Here is a 23,709-nt window from a genome sequence, read left to right on the forward strand (position 1 = left end):
GATCTGTAATCCAATCCTTCTTTCCTGTTCCTTTCTCATGCTGCAGGCATCTTGCGTCTCAGCATTCTCTAGTGGGGACGAAATCCTACATGAAAGGAAAGCGGGCACACAAACAGACGAATATGAAATATGAAATAACTAAACCGCACACAGAGTATGTAGGGTCAACACATCTTCTGGCAGGAGTGCGACTGACTCCAAGATGTTTGAGTTTATGTGGCACTAATGTGAATGGGGTTGTTTTCTTTTTTTTAATGTTCATTTATTTATTTAATTTTATATATATTAAAAAAACTTCACCAGTGCAACATTTCATCACCAATGTCCCAAGTGTCCCTCCTCCCCACCCCACACCGGCTTGTGCTCTAGACAGGCTTTCTACTTCCCTCATTCAGTCACATTTTGTTATGATGGTTCTCAGGGTAATTATTTCTCTGACTGCATCCATCACTCTCTGTGGTGAGCTTCATGTCATGAGCTGGACCTTCCAGTCCTCCTCTCTTTTGTCTCTGAGAATCATTGCACAAATGTTTTTTATTTTTCTCAAAACCCATAGATGAGTGAGACCGATCTGTGTCTATCTCTCTCCCTCTGACTTATTTCATTCAGCTTAATAGATTTCATCGACATCCATGTCTAGGAAAATTTCATGACTTCGTCTCCTGACAGATGCATAATATTCCTTTGTGTGTGTGTGTGTGTGTGTGTGTGTGTGTGTGTGTGTGTGTGTGTGTGTGTGTGTGTATGTACCACAGTTTCTTCAGCCATTCATCTATTGAGGGACATCTAGGCTGTTTCCAGAGTCTGGCTATTGTCTATGGCCATACCACCCTGAATGCGGCCGATCTCATCTGATCTCGGAAGCTAATCAGGGTCGGGCCTAGTTAGTACTTGGATGGGAAGCCTGAAATAGTTTTGAAAAACATTTGGTGTGAAATTTTAAGCTACTTTAGTGATGATTTATTCTCATTTTACATAAGAAAAGTAGATACTAAGGGTTTGTCAAGTGCTTTACATATTAAATATTTTCAACTCAGGACTGTATGGTTGACAATTTTTTTTTTTTTTCGGTTTTTGGGCCACACCCGGCGTTGCTCAGGGGTTACTCCTGGCTGTCTGCTCAGAAATAGCTCCTGGCAGGTACAGGGGACCATATGGGACATCGGGATTCGAACCAACCACCTTTGGTCCTGGATCGGTTGCTTGCAAGGCAAACACTGCTGTGCTCTCTCTCCGGGCCCGGTTGACAATTGCATAATAGCTTGAAATATAAGTTTTGGCTTACGTAATTTGAAACATTTCTAGATTTTTCTTTGTAAAAAGAGCTTTTGATCTAATGGGATCTGGATGAGGGGAATACGTTCAAAATGAACAATTATTAAAATTAAATTATTAAATTAAATTATTTAAAATTGTTTTATTATTAAATTAACAATTACTAAAAACAATTATTAAAACAATTAACAATTATCAAAAGATGTTAGCTTTCTTTAAGCATAATATCTTCCTCTACTAATAATAACAGGTTAGCCCAGCTCTGGCTTAGCCTCCAGCTCCCGTGGCTGCTTCCCCCGGATCAAGGCCTCTCCCAGGAGCTGACCCCAGCTGTCTGCCTCAGGGGCAGCCCCCCTCCCAGCTTGCTTGCTCGCTGCCCGCAGCATGAACCTCTTCCGATTACTGGGGACCTCATCACCATCTTGGCTGGCCTGGTTCACACAGAACTATTCTCTCTTAAGATGTCGTCCATCTCGACATAAGGGGAGTCCTAAAGGGGAAGAAGCTGAGTCTCCAGCCTAGCCCAGGGCCTCGCCTTCCCCCTGGCAGCACAGCAGCCAGCGATCAACGATGACTTGTCGACCTACTGGAGCCTTTGCAACCCCCAAGGGGGACATTTGAAAGAACCAACCTCTCCCCGTGACCCCCTCCTGCAGGCTTTCAGGGGGCAGTGGAGGACCCACCAGTGTTTATTTACCTTAATTATGGTTTTGTTTTTTAAATACAATTTTAATTGAATACAGTTAAAAAAATTGTTGACTGAGTTTCAATCATACAATATTCAACACCCTTGTACATTTTCTACAACCAATGTCCTCAGTTTCCTTCCCACCCTCTTTCCTGCCCTCTCCCCAGCCTGCCTCAAAGGGCAGACATTTCTCCTCTCTCTCTCTTTTCTCTCTCTCTCTTTCTCTCTCCTCTCTCTCTCCTCTCTCTCTCCCCTCTCTCTCTCTCTCTCTCTCTCTCTCTCTCTCTCTCTCTCTCTCTCTCTCTCTCTCTCTCTCTCTCTCTCTCTCTCACCTTTTTCCCCCTTTAGACACTGTGGTTTGCTATATTGTTACTGAAAGGGTATCACTTTATGAGAATCACATTTTGAGAAAATCACCTTCTGTCAAACTAGGTTTTTTATCATTATTTTTTAATAGAAATTGCATTTATTATTTTTTATAAAATTTTATTTTGACCAAAGTGTATTACATCTTTCACAGTAATATTTTAGGTACATATTAACATTGAATCAGGGCCATTCCCACCACAAAAGTTGTCCTCCCTCCTCTCCCGTTTCCAGTATGCATCCCATATCCCCTTCCCTTAACCCCAGGCTGCTAGTATAAGTGATTCCCTCTGTGTCTAGCTTGTTGCAGGTTGGGTATCGATTCTGTTGTCATTGGCTTTAGATTTGGTGTTTAAGTCCGATCATTTTTATTACTACTTAGTCATCATACAACTGTTTGGTCTTGATACTCTCCATTATTTCCCCCTCAATTCAAGAGGTGGAAAAAGATGGTTCAAGTTATGTGGTTCTGTTTGAAGAGAAGAAAAGAAATAAAATGGGGTAAATATCAAACAAGCCAAAAATGAGCAGAGTCCTTCTAGAGGCTCTAAACATTGGTTTGAGAGAAGAAAGGGAAAAAAGAAGAGAAACACCACAATCCAAAAAGAAAAATAGGGTCTTCCCTCCCTCACAGCTGGAAATCCTTCTCAAATGAAGTCATTTCATTGCCAATGAGTTCTTTTCTAGTCAGTTTTCTTTTGTACTTTTCCTAGAATATCAGTGTGACATAAGAGAAACTTTGTACTTCAAGCAGTGTTCTCCCTTGAACAGATATCTCTCTTGCCCATTTCTATGCTTGCCTTTTTCCACTCTAGGAAAGTCTGTGTTCTTGTGAACACATTTCTTTCTTTCTCCTCACATTTTATTCACACACGAAGAAAACTTGTCTCAGCAAACATTTGGAAATGATTGAGAGCAGGCCTCAATGTTGAATATAGGTGTCTCTTAAGAGCTGTCTCATTGGGTTGAGGTTGTTTGAGAAGGTTAACAAGGACCCTTTACCATTCCCTTAAGGACCTCAAATAGGGTCTGGAGCCATAGCATAGTGGGTAGAGCATTTGCCTTGCATTATGCCAACCCAGGTTCAATCCCTGGCATCCCTGAGCCTGTGAGGAGCATTTGTCTTCATTCAATTTCTTTGTCTCTTTTTTTTGTTTTGTTTTTTTGTTTGTTTGTTTTTGGGCCAGACCCAGTGGTGCTCAATAGTTATTCCTGATCTGTGTTCAGAAAAATGCTTCTGGTAGGCTTGGGGGGCCAAATGGGATGCCAGGAATCAAACTCAGGTCTGTCTCAAGTGAGCCATGTGCAAGGCAAACACACACTGTGCTATCTCTCTGGCCCCCCAATTTCTCTCCTGCTCTTTTTGTTGCACTAGTAGTTATTCAGTTGTATGTTGCATAGTCTACATATATTTGTTGGGCTTTCTTCATTTTTTTTCTTTTGGTTGATTTCTTCTTTTATACTATTGTGGTCTGAAAAGATGCTCTATATTACTCCCACTCTCAAAATCTCATTGACACTTGCTGTGTGTTCCAGTAGATAGATGCTCTATCTACTTGGTAGTATTGCATGTGCATCTGAAAGAATATCTGCTCTACAAAGTCTTGGAAATGCTTTGAAAATATCTACTCAATCCATCTCTAATTTATCAGATGAGGCTATTGCTTTGCTTTTTTTTTTTTTAAATATGGAACTCTTCACAAATTTGTGTGTCATCCTTGTGCAGGGGCCTTGCTAATCTTCTCTGTATCGTTCCAATTTTAGTATATGTGCTGCTGAAGCGAGCACAGGCTATTGCTTTTCTTTTCTTTCTTTTTTTTTTTTTTTTGTTTTGTTTTGTATTGGTTTTTGGGTCACACCCAGCGTTGCTCAGGGGTTACTCCTGGCCATCCGCTCAGAAATCGCTCCTGGCAGGCACGGGGACCATATGGGACACCGGGATTCGAACCAACCACCTTTGGTTCTGGATCGGCTGCTTGCAAGGCAAACACCACTGTGCTATCTCTCCGGGCCCAGTCTATTGCTATTCATTGATTTTTTTTCCTTTTTGGTCTGACTTCTCCATTCATAAGTAGGGCATAAAAGTGCCTTCTAAAATAATGTTGGGGTCAATAATTGTGTTCTTTATAATTATTTTATGTACTTTTGATCCTATATTTGGTGCATACTATTATTATGTTAATGTATATTATATCATCTTGATGTAGTTTATATTTCTATAAGTGCTATCTTTGTTCCTTGTTACTTCTTTTTGTTAGAAGCCCATTTTATTTAATACAAATTTTGGTTTGTTTTTATAATACACCTAGCTGCTGTCAGGGCTTACTACTGAGGGCTCTGTGCTCAGAGATTACTCCTGGCAGGCTCAGGGGATCTAAGGAGTGCCAGGGACTAAACCCAGGTCTGCCACATACAAGGCAAGCACCTTACCCACTCTGTTAGCTCTCTGGCCCAATGTGTCACTTTCTATCAGTATTAGTTTGCTGATGCATTTTTCAGGAATACCTACTATGCACATACCAATAGCAAAATTTCAACATATCTTTTTTTATTTAGACACTGTGATCTACAAAGCTTTGAATAACAGGATTTGGGGCATTCAGTGCTTCACCTCCAAAGCCACCACCAACAAAACACTTTGAAAACAGAAATTAATATTACAATACTGTTGCTATAACAGATTTTAAAACTTAAAAACCATATGTTTTATATAGTAATCTCTTCATAAAAATGGCCCCCTATATTCAACTTTATTGAATCAACTTTAGGTGCACTATATAAACATATGTACATGTTGACATGTATGACTTCTACAGAGTCAGAGTTAGTACCTCCATCAACCCACATCATGATTTCTATGTGTAGTGTGAGAATAATCCCAAATTCTTATTTCTCAGCTGGAGATGCTAAAAGAATGAGGCTTTTGCCACCCCCAGACTGCTTCCTCTGTGCTCTCAGCCACTGGCTGCATTGGTCTATGCTGCTCCATAGAGAATCTGCCTAATATGCAAACCCTGTGGGTCTGCTCTATCTTTAGAAAGCCTTGAGTGGGCTATTTTTTCCAACTGGATTTTTATCCTGTCTTTCTCCTTCGAGCTGTGTTGTATTTTCACACCTTCCAGAAAATGGTGGATGGCCTTTTCATCCTCCTTGTTCCTCAGTAGAACATTGCCATAATGTAGGTGGAATCTTTGTTCGTCTACGGGAGTTAGTGCTTTTCTTTGTTCTTCTTGGAAGTAATGCTTTGCTTTGGTGTGCTGACCTGCTTCTGAGTAGAGTTCACCGAGGTAGAGGCAGACACAGGGAAGATCTTCATCCAGCTCATGAGCTTTCTTTAAATGATATATAGCTTTTTGAATTAATTCATTTAAGTCATCTCTATTCCCAAACATTGGCCGCTTTGTCATCTGGAGGACTTCACCCCGGTATTTGAATCCAATACGGAAATGCTCCTGGGCCTTGTTTGGGGTAGACTGCAAAGTCTTCACAGAGTCTTCTTTCCTTTCACAAAACTTTGCTGCAGCTTGAGGCATTTCAGAGGTCTTTGGAGCTTCCTTCGGGGCCTCTTCAACTAACTTAGCTCTTTCACCCCCATTCCTGCTTTTCAGTTTTAAAACAACTTTAAGATCTTCGCTATCAGGATTCAGTTTAATGGCTTGGTGCAGAAGGGCAATGACATTTACAGGTGTTGGCTCATCACTTAGGCGATAAGTTGCAATGGCCAGTCCACTAGTATATTCAGGGTCATTCGGGTGCTTTTCCAGATTCTTCTCAAAGCATACCATTGCCCTTTCAGTTTGCCACTTTCCACTCTTAAGCAGTGTCCACCCTTCCTCACAGTTCAGCTCAGGACACTCAATGCTATAGGGGTTAGAAAACTTCTCACACACCTGTTTCACCTTGTCCACGTAAGCCTGAGCTTCTGGGAGTCGGCCCAGGTGGTAGTAGACCCAGGCGTAGTTTCCCCAGGTGACCAAGTTTCTGACCTCTGCTTGGTCAGCGTGCTCCTGCCGGGTGGACTCTTCAGCTTGCTTCAAGCATTCCAGGGCGGCCTCGTTCTGACCATCTAAGTGTTTGATGTAGGCCAGCATGTTGTACATTGTGCCTCTGAACTTGGGGTATAAAGATTCAATCTGCTCATTCACTCTCTCTTCCAGGTTCTCTGGGATGATCTTTTCCTCAAATAAGTTCCATGTGAAGTGGCATTTTAGCTGAGGAAGGATTTCCTCCAAAGACTTGTTAGCCTCGCTATGAAAAACAAAACGAAACAAAACAAACAAACAAAAAAAAAAAAAACGGTTACTGTGATGTAAACTTGCCAAGCACTGCAGCTCATGATACAATTTTAGGGTAATTTGGTGCCCAGATATCTAGTCTAGTATTTGTTCTGTGCATATATTGAGGGTTTTCTCAGAGGGACCAACATCTGAATGCATAGACTAAGCACAAGACAGGAATAAATCCTGAACTCTGAATGGTATGGGCCAAAGGCAAAAACAAAATAAACAAAACAAAACAAAAAAATAGGTAAAATGGCCCTTTGTAAGAATTGTTTCCTGGAGCCGGAGAGACAGCACAGCGGTAAGGCCTTTGCCTTGCATGCAGAAAAACGGTGGTTCGGGGCCGGGCGGTGGCGCTAGAGGTAAGGTGCCTGCCTTGCCTGCGCTAGCCTTGGACGGACCACGGTTCGATCCCCCGGTGTCCCATATGGTCCCCCAAGCCAGGAGGAACTTCTGAGCGCATAGCCAGGAGTAACCCTTGTGCGTCACAGGGTGTGGCCCAAAAACCAAAAAAAAAAAAAAAACAACAACAAAAAAAAAAGAAAAACGGTGGTTCGATTCCCGGCATCCCATATGGTCCCCCGAGCCTGCCAGCGGCAATTTCTGATTATAGAGCCAGGAGTAACCCCTGAGCACTGCCAGGTGTGACCCAAAAACAAAACAAAACAAAAAGAATTGTTTCCTCCTATTTCCTACTTAAAGTAATAAAATGTTTCAAGGAAAAAAAATTTCTCCTCACTGTGAGCTGGTTTGCACTTTCAATAAACATTAATGCCCATAAAACTGTTTTATTCTGGGGGGAAGGGTGAGGCCACCACACCTGACATTGCTCAGGTTTACTCCTGGCTCTGCACTCAAGGATTGAGGAATTATATGGGGTAGTCAAACCCAGTTCAGCCACAAGCAATTCAAGTGTTCTATCCACTATACCATCACTCCGGTCCCTGGGAATAGTTTTCTTGAGTCTAATTCAATCAATCAAACTTTGTGCCACTCCTCCAAGCCTTTCTCATCGGCACTCTCAAAGATTTCTGAAAGTTCTGGCAACCTGAGGGCTGTACACTGGTAGTAGCCTCAGACATAAGCTGCCCAAACCAAGCAATGCCCTCTCATTCTATAAGCTAAAGGCCAACTCATTAATTTATAAGCACCACAAATGACACTCATCAAACTACAATGAAGGGGCCGAGTGGTTGCGAAAGTGGTAAGGCATCTGCCTTGCCTGAGCTAGCCTAGGCCGGACCACGGTTTAATGCCCTGGCATCCCATATGGTCCCTCAAGCCAGGAGCGATTTCTGAGCGCCTAGCCAGGAGTAACCCCTGAGTGTCACCATGTATAGCCCAAAAACCAAACAAACAAACAAACTACAATGAAGATCAAGGGCGATAAGTGCTTTCATTTCACTGACCTCATGATCTGCTTCTCTTAGACAAGATGTGTTCCAAGCTGGTTTCTTCCTCAGAAATTCTGGGACAGGTCAAGCAGATACTGAAGGAGCAATATAAAGGAGAGAGGGCAGTCCAGGAGCATCAGGTGATCCTTTCTACCCATCTCTGAATGGTTGCCTGTCAAAAGTGGAAGAGGAAGTAGAAAGTGAAATTAATTAATAACTGAGAGAAAGAAAAACAAAGCAAAAGTCTAAGACGGATCTCAGGTGAGTCAGTTGAAATAGATTGTCTAAATGAGTCTGAAATTGCAGGTTGACCGTAAATGATGGGTTGCCCAGAGACCAGTGATGGGCCCCAGGGAATTGCACTGTCGGTGCCACACCCAGTGGTGCTCACAGCTTACTCATGGCAGAACTCGGCACCGATCATATGTGTGGTAGGGATAATACCCAGCGGGTTGCATGCAAAGCATCTTACCACTATGCTATCTCTCTGATCCTGTGCTTTCAATTTTGAAAGAGTAATAATATCCTGAGAGATTTCCATTGACATTGTTTTTTGGGCCGCACCCAACTGTGCTCAAAAATATTCCTGGCTCTGGGGCTGGAGCAGTGGTGCAAGCGGTAGGGCCTTTGCCTTCAATGTGCTAACCTAGGATGGACTGCAGTTCTATCCCCCAGCATCCCATATGGTCTCCTAAGCCAGGAGCAATTTCTGAGCACATAGCCAGGAGTAACCCCTAAGCCTTCCTCTCTGCTGAATGCAATGAATTCATCTATAACAAAAAGTTCCTTTACAGTATTGAAGAACCAGTCGCACCTGTCTATGTGTCATATTATTGTACTTCCTATTCTTTTGGGGGAGGGCTACAGGGGCTCCTAGGCAGTGTCAGGTGACCCAAGGGCTGAGGATGTGGTGCTGTTCAGATCTGCAGGGCAGGGGATATGCAGGATAGCCCAGTAGTGCTCGGGGGTCTCCAGGACTGCATTTGGTGATGCTCAAAGGGACATATGGTGCTGGGAATAGAACCAACCAGACAGTAGTCTGTACTGGCTCTCAGTCCCTTCTAATTTTGTTTTCTAGCTCAAAAAGTATTCATGGATTAGACATTGCTACTAATTAATAAATACTATGGTGTTCCCAATAGTTGAATATTGTTATAATGAAAAACAATCTTCATAATCAATTATGCACATTAAATGTTATAAAACTGCAAACAGAAACAATGTAGACTTAAAACAGCTGAGCCAAACACTACAATAGAAGAGCTTCCTAGTTAAAAATATAAATAAATAGGGGCTGGAGTGATGGCATGGAGGTAGGGTGTTTGCCTTACATGCAGAAGGACAGTGGTTCGAATCCCAGCATTCCCATATGGTCCTCAGAACCTTCCAGGAGCGATTTCTAAGCGTAGAGCCAGTAGTAACCCCTGCATGCTGCCGGGTAAGACTCAAAAACCAAAAGTAAACAAATACGTAAAAAAATAAATAAGAAGAAATGGTAGGGCCGAAGAGATAGCACAGCAGTAGGGTGTTTGCCTTGTACATAGTCAATCCAGACGGACGGTGGTTCATATCCTGGCATCCCATATGGTCCCTGTGTCTGCCAGCAGGGATTTCTGAGTGCAGTGCCAGGAGTTCCTGAGCACAGCCAGCATGACCCAAAAACAAACATAAATAAATAAATAAAAGGCTCAAAAAGTACCAAACAAAATAAACCCAAACATGCACATCATAAGACTGAACTGTAATGTGAAAAACTAAATCTATGGGGTCACAGCAATAGTACAGTGGTTGGGACTCTTGCCTTACATGGAACTGATCTGGATTGGATTCCTGACATCCCATATAGTCTTTGGAAGCCCATCAGGAGTGACTCCTGAGCGAATTAGGAATAATCCCTGAGCATCACCAGGTCTGACCCAAAAATAGAAAAGTGAAACGTAAGCTATAAGCAGAATACACTAATCATCTAGTGGGAAATGAAATATATACAAAGGAACCACTCCAGGATTATCTTCTGATTATTCCAGAGCAACTATGCAGAATAGGAATGGCAGGTGTATTCGAAATTCTGATAGTAGGGACCAAAGAGATAGCACAGTAGTAGGGCGTTTGCCTTGCAAGCAGCTAGCCCAGGATGGACTCCGGTTCAATTCCCAGCATCCCATATGGTCTTCCCAGACCACCAGGAATGATTTCTGAGGGCAGAGCCAGGAGGAACCTCTGAGTGCCACCTGGTGTGGGACAAAAACAAACAGGGGCCCTAGATATAGCACAGTGGTGGGGCGTTTGCCTCGCATGCAGAAGGACGGTCGTTCAAATCCCAGCATCCCATATGGTCTGCTGGTGGCGATTTCTGAGCGTAGAGCCAGGAGTAACCCCTGAGGGCTGCCGGATGTGACCCAAATAAAACAAAAAAAAATTCTGATAGTAGAAGAAATAATTAAGAGCCTCACAGGTGAATAAAAATTAAAGCAAGGGGCCCGGAGAGATAGCACAGCAGCGTTTGCCTTGCAAGCAGCTGATCCAGAACCAAAGGTGGTTGGTTCGAATCCCGGTGTCCCATATGGTCCCCTGTGCCTGCCAGGAGTTATTTCTGAGCAGACAGCCAGGAGTAACCCCTGAGCACCGCCGGGTGTGGCCCAAAAACCAAAAAACCAAAAAAAAAAAAAAATTAAAGCAACGAGCTGGAGTGATAACACAGCAGTAGGGCATTTGCCTTGCACGCAGCTGACCCAGGACAGACCTGGTCTGTGCCATACAGTGGTGCGATTTCTGAGCACATAGCCAGGAGTAACCCCTGAGCATCACTGGGTGTGCCCCCCCCCAAAAATTAAAGCAAGTCATTATTACCCAATTGGTCTTGCAAAAAATTAAAGCATCTTATAACAATGAAAAACATATTACCTAGGAGTTGGTAAGACACCAGAATCATATTATTCAGAGTTTGGGAATGAAAATGTGGCTCGAATGTGAATCAAATGTCTAATCCATGTTTCTAACAGGTCACAGTATAGAGCATCACTGTTCGGGGTCACGCTCTGATTACACACTCTGTCTTCGAAAGCATCCCAGGACGACCATCGTCCCCCAAATATGACAAACTTGGGGTATTTTTTTGATGGGGGTCACACCCGGTTGTGCTCAAAAATACCCTGGCTCTGAGCTCACGGATCACTCCTGGTGGGGCAAAGGAAATCAACTCTATGGAGTGCTGGGGATGAGTCCCTCTTGGCAACATGCCAAGGGAGTAGCGTACCTGCTGTTCTATCACTGGAGCTTGTCTGTGTAGGAGAGCATGGCTTTCTGCTTTGTGGCAGTTTTCCTGCAGCAGGCTTCAGGGAACAGAAATTGAAAGTGGAAAATGAAACCAACAGCATTCTGGAGGAAACCAAACAGAACAGGAGCCACGAGAGACTTTGAGGGAATGAGTCAACTTCCAGAAAGTGCATGGGGCTGATTTTGGACTAGCTGACATCAAGGGAGCCCAGCTCGGAGAAGGAGCCTCCCTAGACAAGGCTCCAGCCTCATGAAGGCAGTGTCTGATGATGAAATCATATGAGGGGGGAAAAACACGAAGCAAATGAAGCAAAAATTAACATGTAAATGATAAATCCATGCTTATGGTGGGAGGGGAAAGGGAGTGAGAAAAGAAGGTGGTGAAATAAATGGTGAAAGATGGGATTAGCTTTTTTGGTTTGTTTTTCTTTTGGCAAGGACACGCATGGTGAGGCTCAGAAACTATTCCCAGCATTGTGCTTGGTGACACTCAGGGCACCATGCTCTGCAGGGCTTGGAACCCAGGTCTCCCCACATGCAAACCATACCCTCCACTTATTGAGCTACCTAACTGGCCCCAGTATTCACTTTTATTGGTGAATTTAATGTAGTTTATACACATGTTGATTTGTAATAACACACATTTGAAACATCATAATTTATGGCACAATGTGACTTCAGAAATAGTGCGAGCTGCTAAATGAATAAATACATGGTTTATTCATTGTCCTCCAATGTCAGTCTACATGGCTATGAAACCAGTCCATTAACCTATGACATGGACCATCCTTCCCTAAAACAAAAGGTACACGCTCTCATTCTTTTTTTTTTTTTTTTTGGTTTTTGGTTTTTGGGTCACACCCGACGGTGCTCAGGGGTTACTCCTGGCTGTCTGCTCAGAAATAGCTCCTGGCAGGCACAGGGAACCATATGGGACACCAGGATTCGAACCAACCACCTTAGGTCCTGGATCGGCTACTTGCAAGGCAAACGCTGCTGTGCTATCTCTCCGGGCCCCATGCTCTCATTCTTTTCACAAATTCTATTATGTATTTATCAAGGCTAATATATTAAAGTATAAAAAATTACTGGAATTGGAACCTAAAAAAACTGTAGGCTTTGTGTTGTTTTATTGGGATTTGCGTTTGAGAAAACTCTAGGATAGAAATGCTTAAGTCTCTGGCGAAGGGGAGATGTTCTCTCTTTTTTTTTTTTTTTAATAACTGAAACCCAACTACAAACATGTTTGTAATCATACTTAAAAAAACTTTTTTTGCTTTTTGGTTTTGGGGCTCAGGTGTTACTCCTGCTATGTGCTCAGAAACTGCTCTTGGCTTGGGGGACCATATGGGACCTGGGGGATCGAACTGAGGTCCGTCCTGGGTCAGCCGCGTGCAAGGCAAACACCCTACCACTGCGCTATTGCTCTGGACCCCTAGAGATATTATTATTTAAAAAAAGATATTATTTTTTTTTTAAATAAAAGTCTTCCTAAGGAAGGGTCTGGCTTCAGAGATGTGCTGCTCTCTGCGGCAGTGCTGACTCACCCTCCAGACCTGGATCTGGCCGGTGCCTAGATGTGCTGCTGCCTCTGCCCTCTGGCCACTGAGCTCACATGAGTATGCTCCTTGCACTTGGAAAATAGAAACCGCTCCCTGCTGGCCAGGTTTCTATTTGGAGAAAATAAAACCTAGATAGTGAGAGCTCTAATTACTCTGGTTGTCACAGCCAGTCATGAGTCTCTGATCTAGAGCAGCACTTCTCAAACTGTTTCTACTTATGACTCCTTTCAACTCCAGAAATTCATGACCCCAGATACATGGAATACAAATAAAACATTTATCGATAATAAATACATTCATTTTAAAACATATATATATATTTTTTTTTTGTTTTGGGGGTCATACCTGGTGGTGCTCAGGGGTTACTCCTGGCTCTTGGCTCAGAAGTCACTCTTGGTAGGCTCGGGAGCCCCTTTAAAACATATATATATATATATATATATATATATATATATATATATATATATACATATACATATATATACATATATATATATATATACACATATATATATATATACATATATATACATATATATATATAAATTTTTTTGTGGCTTTTGGCCCACACCCGGCGATGCTCAGGGGTTACTCCTGGCTGTCTGCTCAGAAATAGCTCCTGGCAGGCACGGGGGACCATATGGGACACCGGGATTCGAACCAACCACCTTTGTCCTGGATCGGCTGCTTGCAAAGCAAACACCGCTGTGCTATCTCTCAGGGCCCATATTTTTAAGATTTTTCTCATACCCTCGAGATTCAGGGATCATGTCTCATAGGACCATGACCCACAGTTTAAGAAGTTAAGTAATGGGGCCGGAGAGATAGCATGGAGGTAAGAAAGGCGTTTGCCTGTCATGCAGGAGGTCATCGGTTGGAATCCCAGTGTCCCATATGGTCCCCCGTGCCTGCCAGGAGCAATTTCTGAGCCTGGAGCCAGGAATAACCCCTGAGCACTGCCGGGTGTGATCCAAAAACCACACACACACACAAAAAAGAAGTTAAGTACTTGGGAACAAGCCTAGGATTATCCCACCAGAGGTTCCCATATTATTTTGGTATACAGGCCCTCTTGCAGAACAATCTTTTCACGCCCCCCAAATATGCTTTATTTAAGAAAAATAACAGAAATCACCCCCAGTAGCACTCAAGGGACTACATTTAGTGTCCCCAGGTAGTATTGCCTTCTTTGGGGAAGACTTTTTGAAAATTCTAGACCCTCATGGGGACTGGAGCAATAGCATAGTGGTGAAGCATTATTGGCCTTGCATCTGACCAACTCAGGACAGACTCCAGCTAGTATCTTGATATCCCCATATGGTCCCTGAGCCTGCCAAGAGCAACTTTTGAGTGCAGAGCCAGGAGTAACTCCTGAGCTCCACCAGCTGTGACCCAAAAACCAAAAAAAAAAAAAAAAAGAAAATTCTAGACCCTGGCATAAGGGAGGGAGGACCTTATTTATTCTTTCTGGAATGACAAAATCCCCTTAGATAACTTCATTAACCTCACATTAGTATCAATGCTTGTTCTCTTGTTGTTATTGGTCACCAGCAGGATTAGCATCACCCGGGAAATGGCTAGAAATCCCAGTTGCTAAGCTCCACCCTAGGAAAAATGAGAAATTCTTAAAATGGAGCCAACCAATCTGTATTTATGAACCTTTCAGAAAATACTAATACATTCTCAAGGTTGTTTAACACTTTAGGTTTCTCAAGGGTAAGTTCCAGAAAAAGTCACTTTTGTAGAGAAAGTCTTGCTAAGACTTGCTGCACCGAGACAACCTCCAAAACACAGTCACAACTAGATGTATACCTAAAGTTATCTTCCAAATGAACTTCTACATTTTTATATACTTCCCTATTTCAACTTTTAGGGGGTTTTCAGGTCACACCCAGGGGTGCTCAGGGGCTACTCCTGGCTCTGTACTCAGAAATTACTCTTGATGGGTTCAGGGAACCATATGGGCTAGAGGGGATCAAACCTAGGTTGGCTATGTACAAGGCATACATTGTACTATTTTTCTGGCCACACCTATTTCTATTTCTTTCTTTTTGGGGGGAGGGCATCCTGACTGGTGCTCAAAGATCACTTCTCGTGGGGCTCAGGTGTTGCAACTTCTGTATAAGGAATCTTAGTCCAGAGCCCAGGACAAAGGATGGGCACTAGGCTCAAAAAGCCTTTGCTTGCCTGTACCCACAATTGCATGAGATGCTTAGGAAAAGGGGATATTGCTAGAGGTCACGGCATAAATTCGTCCCTCTCATTGGAGACATAGTATCCTAACATCCTAAGGACATCTCTCAGAGTCCTTCTAAAGACCACCAAGATTTCTGTCCATCAACTGTTCCTACTTACCAAGCAAATGTGCTGAGGCCTGGTTATTCCAGGCTTCCTAATCAGTATAAGAATGCTATAGGTCAGGAGAAAAGAATGTGAAAATTACTGAAGAATCAGGGCATCTGGCTCTGAGCCACATGGTTTTCAAGATAATCTTTACAACAAAACAAAACCCAATGTAGGCATGCAGTAAACAGCCACACAAGAGATCCTCCCTGAAAAGTGGAACTGGGCATTCAAGCCACAAAACTGATTCTGAAGACTTGTGAGACTTTGGGAAATTAGAGTATTGTTAAATCCTAGGCCAAAAGTAAGTGGTGTCTCTGGTAAAGCTCAATAAGTATGTAATCATTGTATTAAAGAGGATGTTGGGGCTAGAGAGATAGTGAAAAGTTCGAAAGTCCTAATTTAGTTACCCGGCGCAGAGAAATGAAGAGGCGTATGAGTTCCAGCAGATGCTTTAAAAAGTGCTTTTAATACTGACCATTATGAATGGTCAGGGTCTATGAATTCCCACCAGAATCAAAGACCTCGTGGGTCCCTCGTTACCCCCTTATATAGGATGGGAAGTGGGAGGGGAAGAAGAGTCCTTGAGGGCTGGACTTCCGCTACGATAACACCAATGATTCGTGAGGTAGGGGTAGAGGTGGGGCCGAGGCAGTGACGACTTCCTTAAGGGTGGAGCCAAGGTAGTGACGACTTCCTTAAGGGGCAGGACACCCGCCAAGGTTGGTGGGGGGGGGGCTGATTTCCCTTTTCAATCCCCACTTCTTGTACTGGAGGCTTCTAATCCTAGAAGCCAATGTGATTTTGGGGCCTTTACTTTCTGATATTACTGGTCATAATTATTTGCATGAGCTAACCCTGCATGGGCCAATGGCTACCAGAAGTAAAAAGGCTTAGGAGGGGCCCCAGTAGGAGTATTAGATAGGGGAGAATTCCATGCCATAAAGACCATAAGGGACCATTTAATAGCTTTGTATCTTGGCCAGCTACTCTTGATGGTGCTTGATTTTGTTTTACACATTTGAAATTAACTTTTGTGAGAGTTTGTTATTTCTGTTTAGCCCTGCTAGTTTTGCTTTTCCAGTTACCAATTTTCCTGCAACTTCTGAGCCCTACCAGTAGAGTGCTCAGACCTAGGAGTGCCTAAGAAATGTATGCTAGGCAGAGGGATGGGCTCTGTTCCTGGGATGATGTTAATGTTGGGGAGCACTAATGCTGGGATGCATAAGCCAAATTTTTACCACATATTTATATCCGTTTCGGAGGTAAATACCCTGGGCTAGAGGGATCAGGCAGGACTTTTGAGCACTGAGTACCTTCTACCTGACCCAGGTTTACAGATTTGGTGCTGTTATGAGTAGCAAACAGAAGATTTAAAGCTAAACGGGATTACCTTTTGACATAAGTACAGCTAGAAGAAGCAAAGGTTAGATTACCTAGTGAGACAGGGACAGCCAGAGGCCAATTTCCCCCACCCCCAAGAGGGAGTTAAAGGCTGAGGTTTTGCTTTACACACCCATTCCGGCTCCCCCAAACACACACATGGGAAGTAGAGGACCGGAGGTAAGCAGTTCGAGCCCTTCCTTAGCAAGTGCCAGGGAGAGCATTTTCAGAGTTAGTGAGTGCATTAGGGCTGAAGTGTGCCCGCCGGACCCGTATCTTGAGAGGATTCTCAGTGTGCTTCACTTTTCAGGTTTTAGATGGAAGGCGTGAACCCAGGAAGCATGCAGTTCACCTTGACAGCAGTTCTTCTCACATAGGCTGTGAATTCCACAACGAAAATAAGGAGGTTTCTGCTTTCTTTTCTTCATTTCTGCAACTTAAACAGCTGTTGGGGTAGAGAGCCCTAAACTTCAGTTGCCTTTCCTGCACTGGGTCAGACAGAGATGAAGAAATTTTATTTTTATTAATGACTGTTTTACTTTTTAACATTACCAAGAGAAGCATAATTTTTGCAACCTGCTTTAACCTCTGGGATAGATAGGCATAATGTTATTCTTAGTAGTTAACTTGGCTTATTAATTTCTGCGGCCTTTATTTTCCCCTTATAGTTTTTTTTTTCTTTGATGACCATTTTGCTTTAGAGATTTCATTACCCTAGAAGTTATTAGAGGGAACGTGGTCGAAGATCAATCTTCTGTAGCTACTTCAGGCTGACAGGGGACTGCAGTTTCAATCTCTAGATAGGGTGAAATCTCATATTTCCCTAAAGGAGCAGTTAACTGGTTTACTTTTACAGTTTTAACACCTGAAAAGGATTAGATTAATTATACAGGGGAATATTACTTAACCCACTCAGGCCTTGGAGCAGTAAATAGCACAACTTGAATGGCACAGCTGTTCTTATTGTCTGTAATGATAGCACAAATTAATTAACAGAAAACAAAGCATTATAGCATTATGAATAAACACAGTTTTGAGTTACTTCAGTTAGACTAACATTTGCATTTACAATTTATGATTTGGTTTAATACAACTAGTAAGAGCATTTTTACATAAGTTACTTCAAAGAAGTGGGTTTTAAATTAGGCCCACTAGAATTTTAATTAGCTACCAAAAATGGTTTTTCTCTCCACCTTTACCTTGTACCTTACCCGGTATTTGAATAACTTGGCTTTTTTCTTTGCACATATACAGCACTGTTGGAGAAATCTCCATCTGGGGCACCCCCATTACTTACAGAGCTTTTCTGAGGATAGGTTGTGGACACTGCAGGTTTTTCACAGTCACTCAGGTTTGGCTGATGAGTTGGTCGGTTCAGCATGAGGTTCTTCTGGCTGGGCATCTCACCCTCTGCAGGAATTTTTAGAGGTGACTTGTCTGTTCCACTCCTCTCCAGGTTTGGAAGAGACTGACCTCGAATTCTCTTCTGAGCTTGAGGGAGAGAGCAGGGCCCACTGGCTGTGATAATCTTCTAGGAAAATCTTCAATTTCCTTACTCAGGCCATTTATTTCAGTTTCTCGCCGGTGCCTGCTTGTCACACCGCCTCAACTCCAATTATTCCTCTGAAAGAGGGCTTTGGGGTTCCCTTACTAATTTTTTTTTGATTTTCTGTTTGCATGAGGACTACTCCCCATGCAGAGAGAAAAGCCATTTGCTTGTATTCTGTGCAAAGCAACATGATGCCATGACATAAATGGTACTAAAAGGTTCTGGGAGAAGAGAAAAAGCAAATATTACTTAAATTACTTAGATAATTTTAGAATTTTTTTTTTTGCAACGAAACATTTTATACATTTTTAAATAAAACCATGACCAATTTTATAAAACCTCCTGTGATACAAATATTAATGTTCTTGGTAACATATAATGAAAAATTGCAAAATAATATTTTAATTATGCTTAATTCTAAATATAGAAATTCACTTAGTTTTCTAAACAGAAAACACCAGGAATTTACATTACACAAATTAATGTTGAAAACCAGAAAGAATGAATACTTACTACTTTTGGTAGAACATGCTTAAAAACATTTACATTTTTTTTAACCTAGAGACATATTAATAATTATTTAGATTGATTATACACATTTTTATTACACATTTTTAATTTCTTTTACACCACTTTCCTTTTTGCATGCAAGGCAAACGCCCTACCATTCGGCTTCTTCTCTTTTTCCTTCCTTTTTTTTTTTTTTTTAAGCTTCGCCACTTATTCTTTTGCAGTGGTTCCGCTGCTAAAAATTTTCACGTGCACCGAAAAACAAACAAAAATAACAACAGTAATTTGCAACATTTTCTTATTAATTTTTTTAAGAAACCTTTAAGTTAGAAATTTAAATGCTTAAAAAAAATTTTTTTTTTTGACTTTCAAACCATTTGCTAGATTTTTCTTTGATATGTAAATGACCTACATTCCTCAGCCAGGTGAGGCTAGGAGGACAATAGTTTGCCCTGGGGCGTGGTGAATTTCTTCACCACGTGGTGAGTTAAAAAGCATTTTTTTTTTTTTTTCGGCTAGAAAAAAAACGGCCAGTTGCTCTTTTTGGCCTGAACGCATGGCAGGATAGTTGGGGAATTGCAAAGTTCAGAAATTCTCCAGGAAAATTTATTCCCGATGGCCATTTGAGAAATCTGGGATTTGCAATTTCCAACACCCCCCCCCCCCCCGCCAAGTCCCTAGCGTGGACCTTGTATGCGCCAGCTTCCTGGTTGGGTGGGGAGCGGGTTAGGCGGGTTTCGGGTGCCCTCTCGCCGCGCCGCGGGCGGTGGGGGTTGCGCGTTTCGCTGCTGGGACGACTGACGGGCGAGGGAGACCCGGGCTCACCGGCGGTCGGCCCCTTTCCCCAGGGGTCGGCCCTTGAGAGGGGGTCGGGCTTGCGTCCCGTGGTCAGACCAAAAAAAAAAACATAGAACACACAGACAAGAAACAGACAGACAAACAGACAGCGTGGCGCCACAAATAACCAAGCAAAATGCGTTCAAGTAATCTCTGCATTCCACAATAAATCCTAGACAGACAACTATGCCAATGACCAAGTTCTTGAGCTCCAAAAATCACAGACAGACAACCTCTTCAGCAGCTCGGAACGTCTTCCAGCTGCTCTTACTAAACCCCTGGGGTACCACCAGGGTCGTGACCTAAGCAGCCAAAGTTCGTCAACCTCTTGCCCATCTGGTATACGCATCAGATGGGGAACCACACACACCTGGAAACGCATCAGGTGGAAGATTCCTTAGTCACCCGGGGGGACTTTAACCCCCCTATGAAACAAAGTCTGCTTCTACTCGGTTTCCACATCGAGTAAAGAGCTTAAGCCACCACAAACTCAGACAGACATGAAGCAAAGCGCGCGCTTTCACACACACACATACACATCAGAACTCACCAGACACCTGTTCATAACTCCATGCCGGGAATGAGGACTCCTGGCTGGCTCGCCAAAATGAAAAGTTCGAAAGTCCTAATTTAGTTACCCGGCGCAGAGAAATGAAGAGGCGTATGAGTTCCAGCAGATGCTTTAAAAAGTGCTTTTAATACTGACCATTATGAATGGTCAGGGTCTATGAATTCCCACCAGAATCAAAGACCTCGTGGGTCCCTCGTTACCCCCTTATATAGGATGGGAAGTGGGAGGGGAAGAAGAGTCCTTGAGGGCTGGACTTCCGCTACGATAACACCAATGATTCGTGAGGTAGGGGTAGAGGTGGGGCCGAGGCAGTGACGACTTCCTTAAGGGTGGAGCCAAGGTAGTGACGACTTCCTTAAGGGGCAGGACACCCGCCAAGGTTGGTGGGGGGGGGCTGATTTCCCTTTTCAATAGCATGGAGGTAAGGCGTTTGCTTTACATGCAGAAGGTCGGTGGTTCGAATCCCGGCATCCCGTATGGTTCCCTGAGCCTGACAGGAGTGATTTCTGAGCATAGAACCAGGAGGAACTCCTGAGCGCTGCTAGATGTGACCCAAAAACCAAAAAAAAAATGTTTTTACATTAATTAATCAATTAATTAATGTGTCTAATAAGTACTATGCTTATATAGTGTATAAATACTTCAACTACATACATAATGCTAAGAATTACTCAAAGCATCTGGGATCCATAAAATATACAGAGACTCTTATCTTGATCATCAAGCAGGACAAAAAGACAAAAACTAGAATTTTTTAATTGATAGACATACTGTAATTTACAGTATTGTTAGTGATGGTTTCCCATTTACTTAATTCCAACACCACACCCATCGCCCATCTCCCTCCATGTCTCTAACAACCCTGTCTACACATACACACACACACTCACACACACACACACACACACACACACACACACACACACACACACCCCTGCTCTCTGTATTGTCTCCCCTAAATGGGCCATTGTATATGAATTCCTGAGAGCAGTAGTTGGTACATGATAAATGCTCAATTAAGGCTTAACTGCAGCCACCACAACCATCTGGGAATGAGAATTCACTCTTGGATCATGGGACATTCAACTGAAAGTGATCTATCCACACCCTCACCTGGGACTTTAACTACCATGTCAGCAACCATTTGGTGGCCATTTCAGATTCTCTTTTCCTCTTTCTTGCCCATAGTGAGCAGCCAGGATACTACCTCAGAGGAAGGATAAGAAGGGTTGCTTGTAAAGGGAGAGTTGTACACCCAAAAGAGCAACTGAGTTTAAACCAAACTCAAAATAGTTCAAAGCTGGGAGAAATCAAAGTTTGGGAATGTGTCCTAAAAGAAGAAAGATGCGCTGTTGTAAGTCTCACTGCTCTCAACAAAGAAACTCAAAAATAGAAATCCTACAGTAAAAAGGTTTATTTCTTGTTCCTGAAGTTACATGCAGGTGATGTTCCTGGAAAGCAGCAATTTTTCACCATGGAAAATCCACCAAGAAATTAAGGATGTGGATTCTTCTATCCTCTGGCTCTCCCATTCCCCACAACCTAGGCTAGAGGACATATACCCCCATAACCATGTTTTTTTTGGGGGGGGGACTACACCCAGTTACTCCTGGCTATGTGCTCAGAAATCACTTCTGGCTTGTGGACCATATGGGACGCCAGGGATCAACAGTTTGTCCTGGGTCAGCTGCGTGCAGGCAAATGCTCTACTGCTGCACCATCGCTCTGTCCCTCTCCCCAACCATCTTACCTTTGACTCCCACTCCAAGGAGAAGTAGGACATGGCCAACACACATGTCAGGAGACTAGACTGTGACAATCTCATGCAACAAAACAGGAGCCTTCATCTAGCTGTTTCTTTCCATCTTCTGCTCTTCTCCGACCTTCTTCCCAAACATTCCCAGCTTTCCTAGGAGAGAGTGCTCAGGGTAAAGGCTATCATTGTCCCTAACTCATGGACAGGTCACCAACTCATCACCAACTCATGGTAATGCCCTGTCTTCCTGACAGTCTGGATGTGACTTCTTGTGGTTGACTGATAAGGAGAAAACTAGATGCTAAGACGTAACTGTACATCTTGACAACATTAGCAAACAGACCCACATGAACAAAGGATCTTGACTCACAGAGGGTACAAAGCCATAGCAGTGATATTATGCTGCTGGCTGGGCTTTTTGAAAATTCATTTAGTTGGCTGGTTTGTGCATTGGGGTTAACACATTTTTTAACTGGGGGCAATTCCCACATGCAAATGTGGACTCAGTCTGCAAAGAGTGCTCTCTCTCTCTCTCTCTCTCTCTCTCTCTCTCTCTCTCTCTCTCTCTCTCTCTCTCTCTCTTTCCCCTCTATCTTTCTCTCTCTCTCTGTATTCTCCCAGAATACAAGCAAGGTAAGGGGAGGTACTGGGTTGGATCCCCTTCTCAGGAAGTTTGGGAGAAGTGCCTTTTGGTGTTATACCCCACTCAGGAAGGGCACACATCAGAAGTTTTGCACTCCTGTAAAAGAATTATTTGCCAGAAAGGCCCGCTTAGAGCAGTCAAAATCAGTTGACCCTTTCCGTGGATTGTTTGGCCATAATTCTAAACGTGGCTGTAATTATCTCTCTCTTTATTTTTGACCATTATTAGAAATCAGGCCTCTATATTTCTTTCTAACAAAGAAGCACAGTACAAATCCCGCCAAAAGTCTCCCACTGACCAGCTCTCTGTGATCTCTGCTACCTTGGCGCCAAGATCATGTTTTTTCCAAAACTTAGCTCAGGAGTAAAGCAATTTTCAGTTTTCCCCAAAGCTCTAAAACATTTCTCTCTCTTCCCACTTCCCTGAAAATTACCTGGTTTCTCCTGCTTACCCAAAACAAAGCAAACCCACAACAGAAACTGCTTTTCACCTTCAGTATCAGTTCTTTAATATGCAGATTTTAGCCATGGCCTTTCATTCTGTTTTCCTGACCATCTCCCACTTTCTTTGATCTCCAAAATTACACCCCGCATTCCAGAGCTTACCCCTTAAAAGTTACCCAGCTAGGGGCCGGGAAGGTGGCGCTACACGTTAGGTGTCTGCCTTGCAAGCGGATGGACCGCGGTTCTATCCCCCGGTGTCCCATATGGTCCCCCAAGCCAGGGGTGATTTCTGAGCGCATAGCCAGGAGTAACCCCTGAGCGTCAAACGGGTGTGGCCCAAAAACCAAAAAAAAAAAAAAAAAAAAGTTACCCAGCTCAAAAAATAAATTTGTCTTCGTATTTCTAGATGCAAGTCTCCATGCATTGTGTGTGGTAATTCATTTCTACAATAATGTTCCGTTTTTCCGCCATTTCGTGTTTCCACTCTCTCCCCGTGAAGGTTTCCCGGACTCCACGAAGAACCTACTTAGAGGCGCTGGCGTCTGCAGCATTTTGTTTTTTTGAGCCACACTCAGCTGTGCTCAGAAGTTACTCCTGGCTCTATGCTCTGTGTGCAAGGCAAAAATGCTCTATCCACTGTGCTATCACTCCAGTCACTCAGTGTCTCTTTAGCCCAGGAGTCGTCAGCACTGAGCTCTAATAAACTTTGTTTATCTATCTCTGATGTTTCTATATCTCTGTGGGTCTGGCCTAACAGTATGGCTGCTGACCATGGCCAGATGTGGCCCCAAACAAAAATAAGTAAGTTCAAATTTGTGGAGTCAGAGAGATAG

General features: G+C 43.1%; 1 protein-coding gene and 1 non-coding gene across 2 annotated transcripts; both read right to left on the minus strand.

The window, feature by feature from the left end:
• Positions 1-4,010: 4,010 nt before the first annotated feature.
• On the minus strand, positions 4,011-4,117 carry LOC125995285 (U6 spliceosomal RNA). The gene has a single exon (XR_007490833.1). It is a non-coding gene; the product is annotated as a U6 spliceosomal RNA (small nuclear RNA).
• Positions 4,118-5,294: 1,177 nt separating this feature from the next.
• Positions 5,295-7,691, minus strand: LOC125995086 (interferon-induced protein with tetratricopeptide repeats 2-like). The gene is made up of 2 exons (XM_049764635.1): positions 7,671-7,691; positions 5,295-6,564 (listed from the first exon to the last, which is right to left on the minus strand). The coding sequence occupies exons 1-2, from the start codon at positions 7,689-7,691 to the stop codon at positions 5,305-5,307; spliced, it is 1,281 nt and encodes a 426-aa protein (XP_049620592.1). The 3' UTR covers positions 5,295-5,304.
• Positions 7,692-23,709: the final 16,018 nt, after the last annotated feature.

This window comes from Suncus etruscus, chromosome 17, assembly GCF_024139225.1.
Source record: "Suncus etruscus isolate mSunEtr1 chromosome 17, mSunEtr1.pri.cur, whole genome shotgun sequence".
Classification (NCBI taxonomy): Eukaryota; Metazoa; Chordata; class Mammalia; order Eulipotyphla; family Soricidae; genus Suncus; species Suncus etruscus.